The 13,128-nt window shown below is 42.1% G+C and overlaps 3 protein-coding genes across 3 annotated transcripts in view; 1 reads left to right on the top strand and 2 right to left on the bottom strand.

Annotated features, from left to right (window-relative positions):
* LOC111667155 (uncharacterized) overlaps positions 1-6,315 on the top strand; it is a 16,156-nt gene extending 9,841 nt beyond the window's left edge. Inside the window, exon 4 of the mRNA XM_023422761.2 lies at positions 1,987-6,315. Within this exon, the coding sequence (XP_023278529.1) occupies positions 1,987-4,001 (2,015 nt within the window). The 3' untranslated portion in view covers positions 4,002-6,315. The remainder of the gene's footprint in view (positions 1-1,986) is intronic.
* Positions 6,316-6,395: 80 nt separating this feature from the next.
* On the bottom strand, positions 6,396-7,981 carry LOC111667176 (cytosolic sulfotransferase 2-like). Its single transcript, XM_087178365.1, has 5 exons — positions 7,908-7,981; positions 7,575-7,660; positions 7,372-7,472; positions 6,928-7,054; positions 6,396-6,508 (listed from the first exon to the last, which is right to left on the bottom strand). The coding sequence occupies exons 1-5, from the start codon at positions 7,979-7,981 to the stop codon at positions 6,396-6,398; spliced, it is 501 nt and encodes a 166-aa protein (XP_087034491.1).
* A 1,324-nt stretch (positions 7,982-9,305) lies between these two features.
* The window catches only part of LOC111667159 (cytosolic sulfotransferase 3-like), a 4,777-nt gene continuing 954 nt past the window's right edge, over positions 9,306-13,128 (bottom strand). Inside the window, exons 2-8 of the mRNA XM_087178372.1 lie at positions 11,520-11,658; positions 11,281-11,401; positions 10,911-11,031; positions 10,349-10,475; positions 10,115-10,209; positions 9,798-9,972; positions 9,306-9,720 (exon numbers count right to left, since the gene is read on the bottom strand). Of these exons, the coding sequence (XP_087034498.1) occupies positions 9,608-9,720; positions 9,798-9,972; positions 10,115-10,209; positions 10,349-10,475; positions 10,911-11,031; positions 11,281-11,401; positions 11,520-11,658 (891 nt within the window). The 3' untranslated portion in view covers positions 9,306-9,607. The remainder of the gene's footprint in view (positions 9,721-9,797; positions 9,973-10,114; positions 10,210-10,348; positions 10,476-10,910; positions 11,032-11,280; positions 11,402-11,519; positions 11,659-13,128) is intronic.

Here is a 13,128-nt window from a genome sequence, read left to right as displayed (position 1 = left end):
GGGGGGTGGGGGTATGAAGGGGTGGGTAGATTCGCAGCCAAGCAGAGAGATAGACAAGAGGGAAAAAGTTAGGTCTGAAAAAGAGACTGTTGGGAATACAGATGAGAGAACAGACAGGCTGGGTGAAAGTGTGGTAGAAGAAAGGTACGGGCACAGAAATGCAGGGAGTGGAGAAGGTAATGAAAACCAGATGCACAGAGAAATGGATGAAGGGAGGGGAGTTGAGGAAAAGTAGATGGAAAAAGGAAAAGCATGACACATGGGACACATGGGCCAGTCTCTTAGATACCATGAGAACAACATCTTAATGACTTTCAAACTCTCGGACTCATGAGCACTTTCTAAGTCTTCGAGTAGGCTCCTCGACAGGTTATTGAAAGAAGCAACAGTCTGCATCCTTGAGCACCCATATGTACAGTATGTATATATCTGTCCACATTATCTGGGCCATAAATATGATTGTATTTCCTATGAGATGGAACAGGATATTAATTTTTTTTAGTTCATTGCAACATGTGGACATATAAAGCAATGTAAGAAGTGAAAAAAAAAACAAGGGTAGGGGTAAGTTTAAGTGTATCCAGCTGTGAAATGTGATCAGCACATCTGGAATGTGTCTGGATCTTGCTCCTGTAAGAAAAAAAAAAAGTTTGTGGGAAGGAAGTAAAACATACCTTTATATAAATAAAGAAGTGTGTCTGTGATCTGTATGTGGTGCTCGCCTATGTGAGTCTGAGAGTGAAGTGTGTGTGTGTGATAGAGTGGGGAGTGAGAGAGAGAGAGCCAGGAAGTGAAACACATGCTGGAGTGAGTCATTAGTCAGCATGTCAGGTTTATGGTTGTCTTCTTCAGGGTGAGGACCTCCTCAGTCCTCCAAGTGGCTGATGGTCTGAGTGTTTTAGCACTGATCATTTTGTTCCACCATCCATCCAGTTAAATGTGTATGTGTGAAACAATTCCTTATAAATAACTCAAGATACCCCTAGCCTGCCACTGTTTCTTACTGCCCCATCCGGCACTGAGTCTTTATATTTAACATATTTATTATCTTCTTATAAAATACTATTTTAAATTATTGCATTTAGTAATACTGTTGTCCACATAATGTTATAGTGTTCACTTAGTTCTTGTATGTCGTGTTTTTTTATGCTGTTATCTTCACAGTTGAGTAGCTCCCAAAGCACTTGGTGACAAATGGCCCAATGATTATAGTGCTGTTGGGTGTTTCCAGGGTATTACAGGAGGAGAAGGTGGAGTGCCTTAAACAAACACAAGAATGTGCGTGCATGAGAAAGTGAGCGACAGAGACAGACAGAGATGCCATATCATCAGGGTGTTGTCTTGTCCCATTAGGGATCTTTGTATTGTACAATACTGCAAATTTTAACAGAGAGATCTCCTTGTTCATACGTAGATGCATTGCGTCACTGTGCTGTAGATTGTAACGTAGATGTTCTGGTAATTAAGACACACAATTACTGAAGGGATTTTCACTCAGCAAAATGTCTGCTGTAGTTATGAATATATAAGGTGTATATTTCTACCTGCACAAAGGGATACTGTCTTTGGTTTAGGTCTTTTATTTGCATACTAGGTCGTAATTGTGATGGGCAGCAACACATTAACCTGACACAGGGACAGGAGAAATGATACTGATGCAGATTTTTAAAGTCTGTAGATGTTATTGAGACTGTATAAACTGGATTATTTGATTAGACATTGTCCTCATATTTATATTACATATTGACCTGGGACAATGTGTCTGTGCAGAACTCATTAAGGTAACATTGAGGGTCAGATGGGCCTGGCTCATGACTTTGACGGTGAGCTACACCCCTCTAGTGGCTCTGAATAGTATTTCATGCACTTTTATAGCATTGCTCTACTTTTCATTTAAATGACAGGAATTGATATTTCTATTCAATAACATTTTGACTTCATATGTTTAAAAATCTGAAAACCAAAACTCTGTTTCTGCTTTTCTAGGGAGCGCTTCCTTCCTTACCACCGGTGTTGTGCCAGTCACCCGACCAAGGTTTAGCCCCACCTACCAGACGGGTATTGGGCAGAGGAACCGCTCCATTCTCCTGGGACATCCTCACCAAGCTCCCCACTCCACCTCTTATCCGGCCCCTTCCCCCAGCGCCAATCCTTCCCTCAATGGCACGCTTCTCTACTGGGGTGACCTGAGCCGGACGCTGGCTTTCGCCTGGGAGCTGCATGTCTACGGCTCAGCAAGTCTCTTCCTCCTCTTGTTTGCTGGAGCTGCTCTTGGCCTCACCCTGTCCCCTGGCACAAACTGTCCTCATCGGGGTGCTCTTGCACTCGCCAATGCTCTGTTGTTTCTGGCTGGAGGCCTTAGGGCAGCTCTCTTTCTAATTGACCCCTATGGCACACGGAAATTGATCCCTCGCCCTGCAGTCACAGCCCTCTACAACTTGCCCCTACACCTGCTGGTGTGGACACATGCTGCCCTGGCACTGCTTGCCTTGAGGGTGGCAGGGATAAGTGTGTTACCTTCAACTATGGAGCGTCCTCCTCTGGTGGCTGTGTTGGCAGTGTTGCAGTGTACCCTGCTGCTGGCAGCTGATATGCTTTCCCCAGCCCTGTCCCCTGTGGTGCCCGTCACTCTGCAGGTCCTGTCCCTGTGCTGGGGCCTGGCTCTCTGTCTGGGCTTCCTCTGCTATGTCTTTCCACGTATACGCTGCCCTCCCATTCCCCATCCTGGGGTCCCTGAAGAGGCCAGGAGGAAGGCTTGGATAGGAAGTAGGAGGATAAGTGTGATCCTGGGGAGAGTGCTGGCAGTGTGTGCAGTTTTGGGGGCACTGTGCTGTGGACTGCATGTTCATGCCACCTTATGGCTCTATGGACTGCTAGGGGACTGGACACACTTTAACTGGGGATGGTGGCTGGTTCACTTCTGGGCCCGGCTCCTAGAGCTTGCATGGGGGTTCTCTCTCCTCCTCCTGGGTTCTTGGATGTTCTGGAGGCCTCAAGGTTGCCGGGGAACGGAGGAGGGTGGACCAGATTGCAGAGCAGCAGGAGATGTGCCGTCCCCTGGCCAGTCCGTAGGGTCCACTCAAAGACATACCTGCTGGTCCAAGATAGTGCAGAGCTTGAGAGGGAAGCCTTGTAGAAAGTCTGACAGTAATGGGGTGGGAGGAGGAGGAGGACCAGGGGAGGTGCCTAACAACTGGGCTGGTCAGGAACGTCCTGGAGCTGACATCAGTAAAAGTCTAATCAGGAACCAAAACCATGAGCAGGCCCCTGTCCCGCCACGTAGTGTCAAAGACAGCAATAGGGGACGCAACCACAGGGGCCATTCTGCAGAACGAGGCGTATTTGATGGCTCCACGGGCTCCCTGCTGAGACTGCAGGCGCTAGGCCGGCCTCCACAGCGCTCAGTGAGTGGCAGCCTGGATCATGAAAGGGACACTTCCCTGTCTCTATATGAGTTTGATCTGCGGCCCCCCTCGCCGATAGACCTGACCCGCAGCATTGATGAGGCTCTGCACAGGGAACACCTACTCGGAGGAGGCAGCCTGTTCCATCCTTTCAACCAACCCTCACAGTCCCCCTCCCCGGGTTCAGGGGTCAGTCAGGGGCCCTGGCTGCGGAGGAACAGTGACCCTCAGATGCTTTCTGAGAGCAGCGAGGCCCCGACAGAGTCGTCCATGCCACTGGGCGGCAGCGTACTCAGCAGTGTACCCAGCAGGCAGGTGACTGCTCCCCCCACACCTTCCCATCAGGGTCACAGGTGGGCAGGGAACGGGGTGGGAAGTGTCCCTTCATCAGTGTCCTGCCCTGTGTCACTTCGTCCCTCCCGAACGTCAACAGGGCAGCTGGGGGAGGATGGAGTGGACGACACGCGGCCGTTCATAACGCCGGACTCAGAGAGGGTGCGGGGAAGGGCCGGGAGGCCAGTGGGGTCACGGAGTTACCTGGAGGTCAGCCGACATGACGACTCTGCCAGTGTCAGCAGTGAAATTATTGACCTTTGAACCAAACCATGGACATGAGGACCAATGACTGCACATCAGACATACTGGTTTAAACAAATACTGTTCCTAACCAAGACTTCAACAAATATTGGGAAAATCTGATCATTGAACTGCCTACAAATTAATGATTTTTAGAAGAGGGAAAATATCAAAAAAGGGACCTGGGTGATGAACTTAAAGAATATCGCCTAGTTGCCTTTTATCTTGTTAAAGGGTTCAGCAACTGTGTTTGTGGAACAGATATGGTATACCTTTTACTGTGGGAGTAAAACTGGGAGATATAGCACAGATAAACAACACAGCACACTCATAACTCTCTCCATCTCTTCCTTGTCATGTTTTTCTTTTCAAACATACACACACCTGCATAACACTGACATAACCTCAAGTACACTGGGACCATACACACATTTCAGCAGGTTCCTCAGCAGGCTCGGTGGTGATGAATTTCAGTAAAAAATAGTAATAATAATGAATAATAGTAATGAATTCTATGTCTGAAAACATATTTAGCACCACTGAGGGTTTCAATAAGTTTTAAGGGTGAAAAACAAATGTGGTTCTAAGCGTCTGCAGGTCCCATTTCTGTTGTCTCTGTGGAAAAAAGATGTCTGCATGTCAACAGTCGTGAATTTCATTGCTTTCATAGAGTTTATTTGCTGTCTTCCATATTTCAGTTTGCTTCGTGAAGTAAAGATGTGCCATACATAACCTTGGTTGTTTCTGCGCTATTTGCAATGATTCTATAAACCCATTATTTGGGTTAACTCTCTATAGCGTCTTACCAGTATCATAGTGACTCAACTATGGATTACTACTTCTAAGCTCTTAACATGCTGCCACTGTTGTTGTTGTGCAGTCTGCCTTGTAGGTTAATGTGAAGCTGGTTACATAAAGAGGCAGGCAGTAAACAATAGCCAGAGACATGCAGACACATGCTTACATGGTGAAACTGCTGCTGAGGCTTTTAGCTTTCGCTGAAATTGAGATTCAAGTATTCAACTGTGAGGTTAATGCATTTCATCTTGACATTTAGCTGTAGGACAAAGCTTTTGCCATAATTGCATACAATTGAAGCCTCTGGCAGCGATTTTACCGTATCTAACTAAGAATATTAAACATTCATGATCCTATCAGTTGCATTGAGTCAATTCAAACAGTTTGATCTCTTATCTAATTAAATGCTACACAGCTTTGCAGGGCTGCAACACACAAGTCTGGCTTGGCATGAACCTCAGACCTCTCATAGCTAACTCAATAACAGAGCACTTAACTGTAAGCCTGAGCACTAAACTGAAGTATTTTACTACTCAAGAGGAAAATATCTTTCAAATATATGATGTATAAGCACCAATGTAAATATTGTTATTTTTGATGTTCATGAATAAAGATGTATTTGAAACATAGTCGTAGTTGTTACTGTGAAAGACAATCTAAAGTGGTATTGCTTATGTGTCTGAGCTGTGCAGGAAATTATGCTATTTTGACAGATTGTGGCCTGTTGAGGACATGCAGAGCTGTGACAGTGGATACTTGAAAGTCAAGGACTTTCTGGGCTGTGCTCAGGATTGTTATAATGATGTAGAACTAATGGCCATGGTCTGCAGGGTTTTTATTTCTACTTTATTTTTTTACTATCATTAAATGATGACAAGAGCATTGGGAAGCAACTAATAAAACAAACTTGAAGCTGTTTGGTGATCCTGAAAATAGCCCAGAGGTTCCCTCCTCAGTCTTACATTTCCAAAGCTTTGTTCCAAAATGACCTTCACAATGCTGAAAAACGAAAAGTGACTTGCCGTCACAGATTGATTACTGGAGCGCTATCTTGGGATGCTGTTGTGAATATGTAATGATAAAGTGACATTTTTCCAAAGTGGATAAACATCATTTTGGAATAAAACTTAAAAATTAACTCATGTCTCTGTTCCTGGTTAGATCCGGTCCATGATTTGTTTTCCGGGTTACCTCAGGGTGACTTGCTGTACCTCCCAGTGAAGTGAGATATTTGACTTGTATTTACAGTACAATGGCCTTGTGTTGTTGTCATTCCAATGAACATGTAAGATTTCACTGTATCGGTACTCGCTGTTACATCTTTTACTTCATGACCAGGGTGGTACCTCCAGCACTTGTAGTGTTGTTCCCTCCCCAAAGCAGTATGTGCCATAGAAAATACAATCCGTCCAGTCTGTATTCACAGTGCATAAGTACAGTGTTAGTTTGATTCCTTTATTTTGCTCATTGAACTTTGGTTCCTGTATTTCTTGCTGCATTTTGTGTCTGGATTCAAAATAAAATTGAGAAAACTCAAGATCTCCTTATTGTCATATTTTTTTTACATTTAGTTATGTGTTTTCACATAATTGTAACGGTGAGAGAGAATATGATCAGCTACAGAACTCTGCGAAACTGAAGATCTCTGTTTTTCATCTTCTTCTTATAGCCTTCATCAAACTGTTCGCTCTGTTGGGCAGCAAAATAATTCTTCCAGTCCCCAACTTTTCCTGTATAAATAGAAGCAGCAATAAAAATTTAATAGCGTCTTTTCCTCTCCTCTCTGCTTTCTCTTTAATTCTACAAGATTTACAAACATAGAGGCAAATACCTCAAACCTTTGCGCATGAAAGGAGATGTCTTAAAATCAAGGAATTCATCCATGGAGCCATTCGCCTTGTTGTTTTTCATGTTGTCAAACTGAACTTTTTGCACAACTTGTCTCTTCAGCTCGGCAGTGGCAGACAATCCCAGGCAGGAGCACAGACGGTTGAGTTCTCGTTCAGTAGTAGTAAGGTGAAATCTTGTGCTTGTGTTTTACAATCCCACAGACTAACTTTTAAACTCACCTCAATCAGATCTTCATAGAACAAATAAAGGATGTTTGAAGTGGTCTGCTTCTTCTGATATGCTCTCATTCTGCTCTCACGTTTTCCCTCCATGAATCTCTGCAGGAAGCTGCTCCGGTCTCCTGGCTCCAGCTGGACCATGTTCATGCGATTTAAGTGGAAGTAAAACAACGCATTCTCCTTGGCGTTGCGGGCCATGTAGATTATCTACAATCAGAGTGAAATCAGAAAAAAAATGCTGGAAAACCATGTACATAAATGTCTCCAATCTCACATTTGAAGGACACGTGTGGTAATATTCAAATTTTTGTTATTGTCAGCAAATCCCATGAAACCTATACCTTTATGACCTATACTGTAATCTGCCACTAGGAGACAATCAATAATTTTTGGCTTCAGTTTTGGGGAACTTATATGTTGTCCATCTTTATACAACAGTCATTGGTTGGCACTAACAAAAGTATAGAACATGAGCATCCTTTAAAATGTGTGCTTTTGTTACTGATCAATTGGCGACAGTATACCTTAGAGTTCTGTTCGCTGAAGGATTTGGGAATGACCTGGACTGGCAGATGTGTCTTGATAATGCGTGGAAACGTGGTTAACATATACAGTTCATCCACTCCTGATACGTGAAAATATGACGTTACCATAATGTCACAATGACACTCACTTACTGTATATCACCACTGCATGTGTCACAGTGTCAGTCTTTTTACAAACTTGCCTGAGAAGGCTCCAGGAATGTGTATCTCCAGGAAAGGCACTCTGTTATGGAGTGGGACTGTGTCTTGACGTTCAGGCGACACCTGGCTGAAATATAACAGGTCCGGGATTTAGCACACCCTTGTGGTTCCTTGAAAATTCAAGAAAGATGACATTCTGTTGGCTAACGGCAGTTGAAACACATGAATAAACACTATAAATAAAAGCAAACACATATAACAACAAAAATGCTAAAATAGTGTGTCAAAAAAAGATACAAAAGACTGCACCTGCTTTAGGATAAGTAGCTGTGAGAATATCATCTGGTCTCGCTTTGAAGTTCTGTATGTTGTACCAGTTGTCAGTGAAGTATTTGGTCATGGAGACTCCATGGAAGTCGAACAGCTTGGGCCGGAGTGGCAGCTCCATCTGAGAGAGTGTCACAAAATGTTTTTTTATTTTATAAATTAAAAAGTTTCTCCGTATGACTCGAGGCCAGGTTGTAAGAACATTTAAAACACATCTGTTATAAATGTGGTGGGTACTAAACCCGCATTTCTGATGTTTTTGGCAAGTACATCTACAGTACAGGCTCTTTACGTTGAGGGGGCTTAAAAAACAATTTGTTGCTCATGGCTTTTTTAAAACTAAGAAAACCTTACAGGAAAAACACCCTCAGTACAGCTTCAGCTAAATGACATGCTGAGTTCTCTCCACCTTGAAAGAATAAGGAATTTAAAAAGCCCCCCCACACACACACATACAGACATACAAAAATACTTTGCTTGGAATAATAATTTGTGTCTGGCATGTTATTTCAGAAATGAATTGTGTTTTGTTATTTACCAAAACACAATTTCAATTACTTTGATAAACATTTGTAAAAATTGCATTTATTCCTCTCCGTCATTGAAAAATCCAGATTGTATGACTATGCAAAAATTTCTTATTTCAAAAGTTTAACTACTAGATGCTGAAGATGTACTTGCCCATTCTCAGTGTATGAGCACGAGAGACAAAGTTTCCTCCTCACATTTGTGTGAGCAGCATACTGAGCCACGATTGGCTTCCAAGCTATTTGGTCCTCTTTCACTGCTTTTCTGGAGGAAGTCCAAACCAGTTTTATTCATATGGGCTCAGCACTTAAAGGGTCAGTCTGAAGTGACCTAACTACATATAATAACAATAATACTGGGAATATAATGTATATGTAATATGTCAAAAGACAGCATAACATACTCTTAGCTCACCTCACAAATCCTTAAACAAGCCATAAGTAATGTACATAAACTGCACTGCATGTGATCTTTACCTGTATGTGATCTTTACCTGTATGTGTGGCGCTGTCATGAACAGCTCAGTCAACTCTTTATCTTACAGACTGTGCACCATCCAATCAATTTCCACAAACTAGTGATGTAATGGAAAGTAGACGAGATTCAGGAAATGCGTCAAATGCATAAAAGTCAAAGTCTGACATTCATTGAGCCTTGACCTTTGATCATTTCTGATGACTATATAACATCAGTCAGCTTCACTATGAAGAGAAATGACTCGCAGTGATTAGACAGTGTCCTTGTCAATCGAACTTAAAGTCTCACTCAGTAACATTAACATTACTATCTATTTTATCACGTATCAATGTGCACAGTATGAATGTGAGAAAGAGAGAGGTCACTGAAAAGATAGATATGATATATATGGACAAAAGATAGCAAATGACAAGAGAAGAAGAAAAAGTGAGTGGGTTGGCTTCTGTTTTCAGTCTTTTAATCTAGACTGACATTGATTGCAGCTGTACAGTTGATATACCTCTATCAAATTCATTTTGACAAACTAGTGATATAACGCTTAAATCTGTAAAAGTCAAAGTCATCAAGTTTTGATATTTGATAAACTTATGTATTCAGACTGATTAGATCATTTCCTCAGCGCTTAAAATTAAGCACCTGACTCAGTAATTATCTATCTCTATCTATCTCTCTAACATTATTTATGTTATCACATATCACAGCTAAGGAATTTTCGTTATGTTGCTGCAGCTGCACCGGACCTCTAAATTTCATTGCGAAATGTCAGTGTGGGATTCTTCATCTTTTTCTTGTAGTCTTCATCAAACTCTTCACTCTGCGCCACAGTGAAATGGTTTTTCCAGTCACCAACCTTCCCTGGAGAACCAAAAAGAATCAGCCAGATATTTTATATTTTACATGTCACATCTATTGTATGTCACTATTCACGGTACCTTTCCTCATGAACGAAGAAAGTTTGAAATCCATTCCTTGAAATGTTGAATGGTTGACCACATTGTCCTGTTTCATATTGTAAAACTGCACTCTGCCTGCAAGTCGCTCCTTCTCCTGAGCTGAAGGAGACAAACCAAGAAAGCAGCAGAGTTTGTCTATTTCCCGTCCAGTATCCTGGAAACACAGTGGTCAGATACTGTCACCACGCTATTACCAGCAAGAGCAGAGCTTTAGAAAAGCACTGTGAACAGGCAAAGACTTCTGAATCGCACAAACGCATGCACGTGTGAAAACCCACATGTGTAAACAAAATTACCTCAACAAGATCTTCGTAGAACATGTAATGGAGGTTTGAATACGTCTGTTTCTTCTCCCACCAGTTGTTCACATGGTCATAGGATCCAAACACCACTGGAGCAACACAACAATAAACTGTGAATTGAGGAGTGTCTGTGCATCCCCAATACAAACAACTTTATTATTGCATGAACATCTCAAGTGAAACTCAAAATTTTGATTGTAACTTTATTATTGTGTTTCCTATTCATACTCTTTCCCTCCATAAACCTCTGGAGGTAACTGCTCCAGTCTCCAGGCTCCGGGAAGATCATGGTCATGCGCTCAAAGTGGAAAAAAGACACCACGCTGTCCTTGCCATTGCGGGCCACATAGACTATCTACACAACAAGAAGACACATGCAGCACACTTTGCTTTAATCTTGTATGAATTATCTCCCTGGCTTTAAATTCTCGGGAATATGTCCACTTATCATTTTTCCTTAATTTCCTTTTTCTTAACTAAGATCCATACACATCTCAGATGAACATGTATGTTCACTTATTATTCAAATTATTCAAAATAACATGGTTCAATAATATTTTTCATATAAATCCATTTTCTTCAAGTATTATTTTCAAATTTTATATTGGTTGTTTGAATATAGTATTTTTACCACTTTATGTTTTTGATAAATTTTGTTAATGTGTATGGAATGTTCTTTTTAACATCATCTGACAATGTAATGGTTAGCCAGATTATTTAATTATTAATGAAATGAACATCATCAAATATCTCAGCTCAAGCAATGGAAACAACACACGGGCTACTGTACCCTGCACTTCTGCTCCCAAAAAGATTTTGGCACAAACTGCACCGGAAGATGAGTCTTAATGAGTCGAGGAGAAGTGAGGAGATTGTCCACCATGTCTGTTCCTTTGTGTATGGTTGAGATTCTGCACAGTATTAAAAAAGTTGACATGCCAGTGAATACAACGCAGAACGACATATCAACCATTCACACATGATGATGAAGATAAATGCACCAGTTATTATTAAGTAATTTGACACTTCTTCACAGCACACAGTGACATGTAATTCAATGTGATCTATTTACTTATTTAAGCAGGCAATTACCATGTAGGCACGAAAGTATTTGAACTTTAATCAATATGTGACTGCTGTATGTGACTCAACCTGGCTGCAGAGAAGGGAAGGTGACCTCTAAGATAGGTACGCTTGCATAAATGGGGACAGATTTCTGACACTCTGGAGATGTCTGATCAAAATACAGCAGGTCAAGGATGTAGGAGACCCAGGTGCTTCCTCAAAGAATGACAGTGGAAAAAATTGAGATAGTTAAAACCCTTTACCACCACAGCATCCAAATATTAAGAGCTACAGTATGCAGCAAAAAACATCCTGTTCATGTTTACAGACTCACCTGCTTTGGGGTATGTTGCAATAAGAATATCATCTGGCCTGGCCTGGAAGTTTTGAATATTATCCCAGTTGTCTGTGAAATAGTGAGTCAGTGAGACTCCATGGAAATCAAAAAGTTCTGGTCGAGAAAGTGAATCCATCTTTAAAAGAGAAGAAAAACATATGTGTCACCGCCTCTGCGCCTACCTGATCTCTCTGGTGTCTCCGGGGTGTCACCCCGCCTCCGTCTCACTCTCCACTCTGCCTCACCTCCTCATCAGCCTCACAGTCCCCACCTGTCGCTCCCAGCTGCATTCCATCTCCAATTAAGCCAGTATCTAAGCATCCTTGGTCCACTCACTCATTGCTAGATTGTTCTCTGTGTTCATGCAAGACTTTCCAGCGGTCATCTCCGGACTGACTTCCCGGTATCGACTCTGCTCGTCCCTGACGTCGCAATGTGAGTGCTTCCCTGCTGGTTTCCTGATCCTTTGTCTGGCTCTGATTACCCGCCTGCCTGCTCATTCCTGGTTCGTCCAACCCGCTGACTGCTCACCTGGTTCTGATCCCCCTGCTACCTCGACGACGTCTCCAGCCTGCCCCGGACCCCTTCCTCTACCCCAAATACACACTTGTGCATTGTCTCTGTTGGTTCATAATTAAAGGTCATTACAAATTATATCCAGTTGTGTGCTGCATTTGGGTCCATACCCGTTTCAATATGATCAATTTGATTGCTGTCAAAAAATAAATAAAATGCAAACAACTATCTGGATCTTTTGCATACCTCTTGAAAACATCTCTCTCTCTCTCTCTCTCTAGATGTGTATAAGAGACAGGCATTTGTGTGGTTTGCTTAGTTATATGTCTTTAATTGATTTAACCCAATTTTGCTATTTGCTCTTTCTTTGTGTATTTTTTGGATTGCCTGAGGGATGTGTGCGTGTGTATGAAGGTGTAAGTGTGTAAAACATTTTTATTGGAAAATTGTTAAATTAACAGACTGCTAATAAAAACGAATTGAATTTGTATTCTGGACCCAGTCTCAAGCCCTCATCAGCAACGAACTTGTGCATGTTAATCATTGTGTAAAGGGTTAACCTAATTCTCCAGGCGCAATTCCTGAAGTGGCGTTGTTGGCAACCGATACTTCATCTAATGTACTAACGTTCTTATCAGCTGATTGTGTAGTTGATTAGAATTGTTGTACAGTATTCAATTACCTTTAGTATTCGCCCTTCTTAGCCCCGCTTGCCACATGTGTGTGTGTGTGTATATATATATATATATATATTATTAATTTGAAAAAAATGGAGACATACCTTGTCCAGATTACTAGACGTTCTCTGATCATAGTTTCTCAGTTGTATTTTGTGCCTCCTTTCTCTCTTCTGTGATTCTGATTATGGACCCTGACAAACCTTCCTCCCCTCTTATCCCGTCGTGTTATGGTTGATTTACAACCCTCCTTTTCTAGTTTGCCTGCATCAGCTAGCGGTGGAACGATCGTTAGTCTATAGGTTTGAATTCAAGAAATCCCCCCCCCCCCCCCCCCCCGCACACACAAAGTATCTTGTAAATTCAATTTTTATGCTGACTTGGCCACATGCTCTTGAGGCAACAGAGTGACC

The sequence above is a fragment of the Seriola lalandi genome, unplaced genomic scaffold (genome assembly GCF_002814215.2).
Source record: "Seriola lalandi dorsalis isolate HSWRI2012SDOR001 ecotype SW California unplaced genomic scaffold, Sedor1 jcf7180002054685, whole genome shotgun sequence".
NCBI classification, from domain to species: domain Eukaryota; kingdom Metazoa; phylum Chordata; class Actinopteri; order Carangiformes; family Carangidae; genus Seriola; species Seriola lalandi.
Note: the sequence above shows the minus strand (reverse complement) of the source record. Positions and strands in the feature narration are given on the sequence as shown.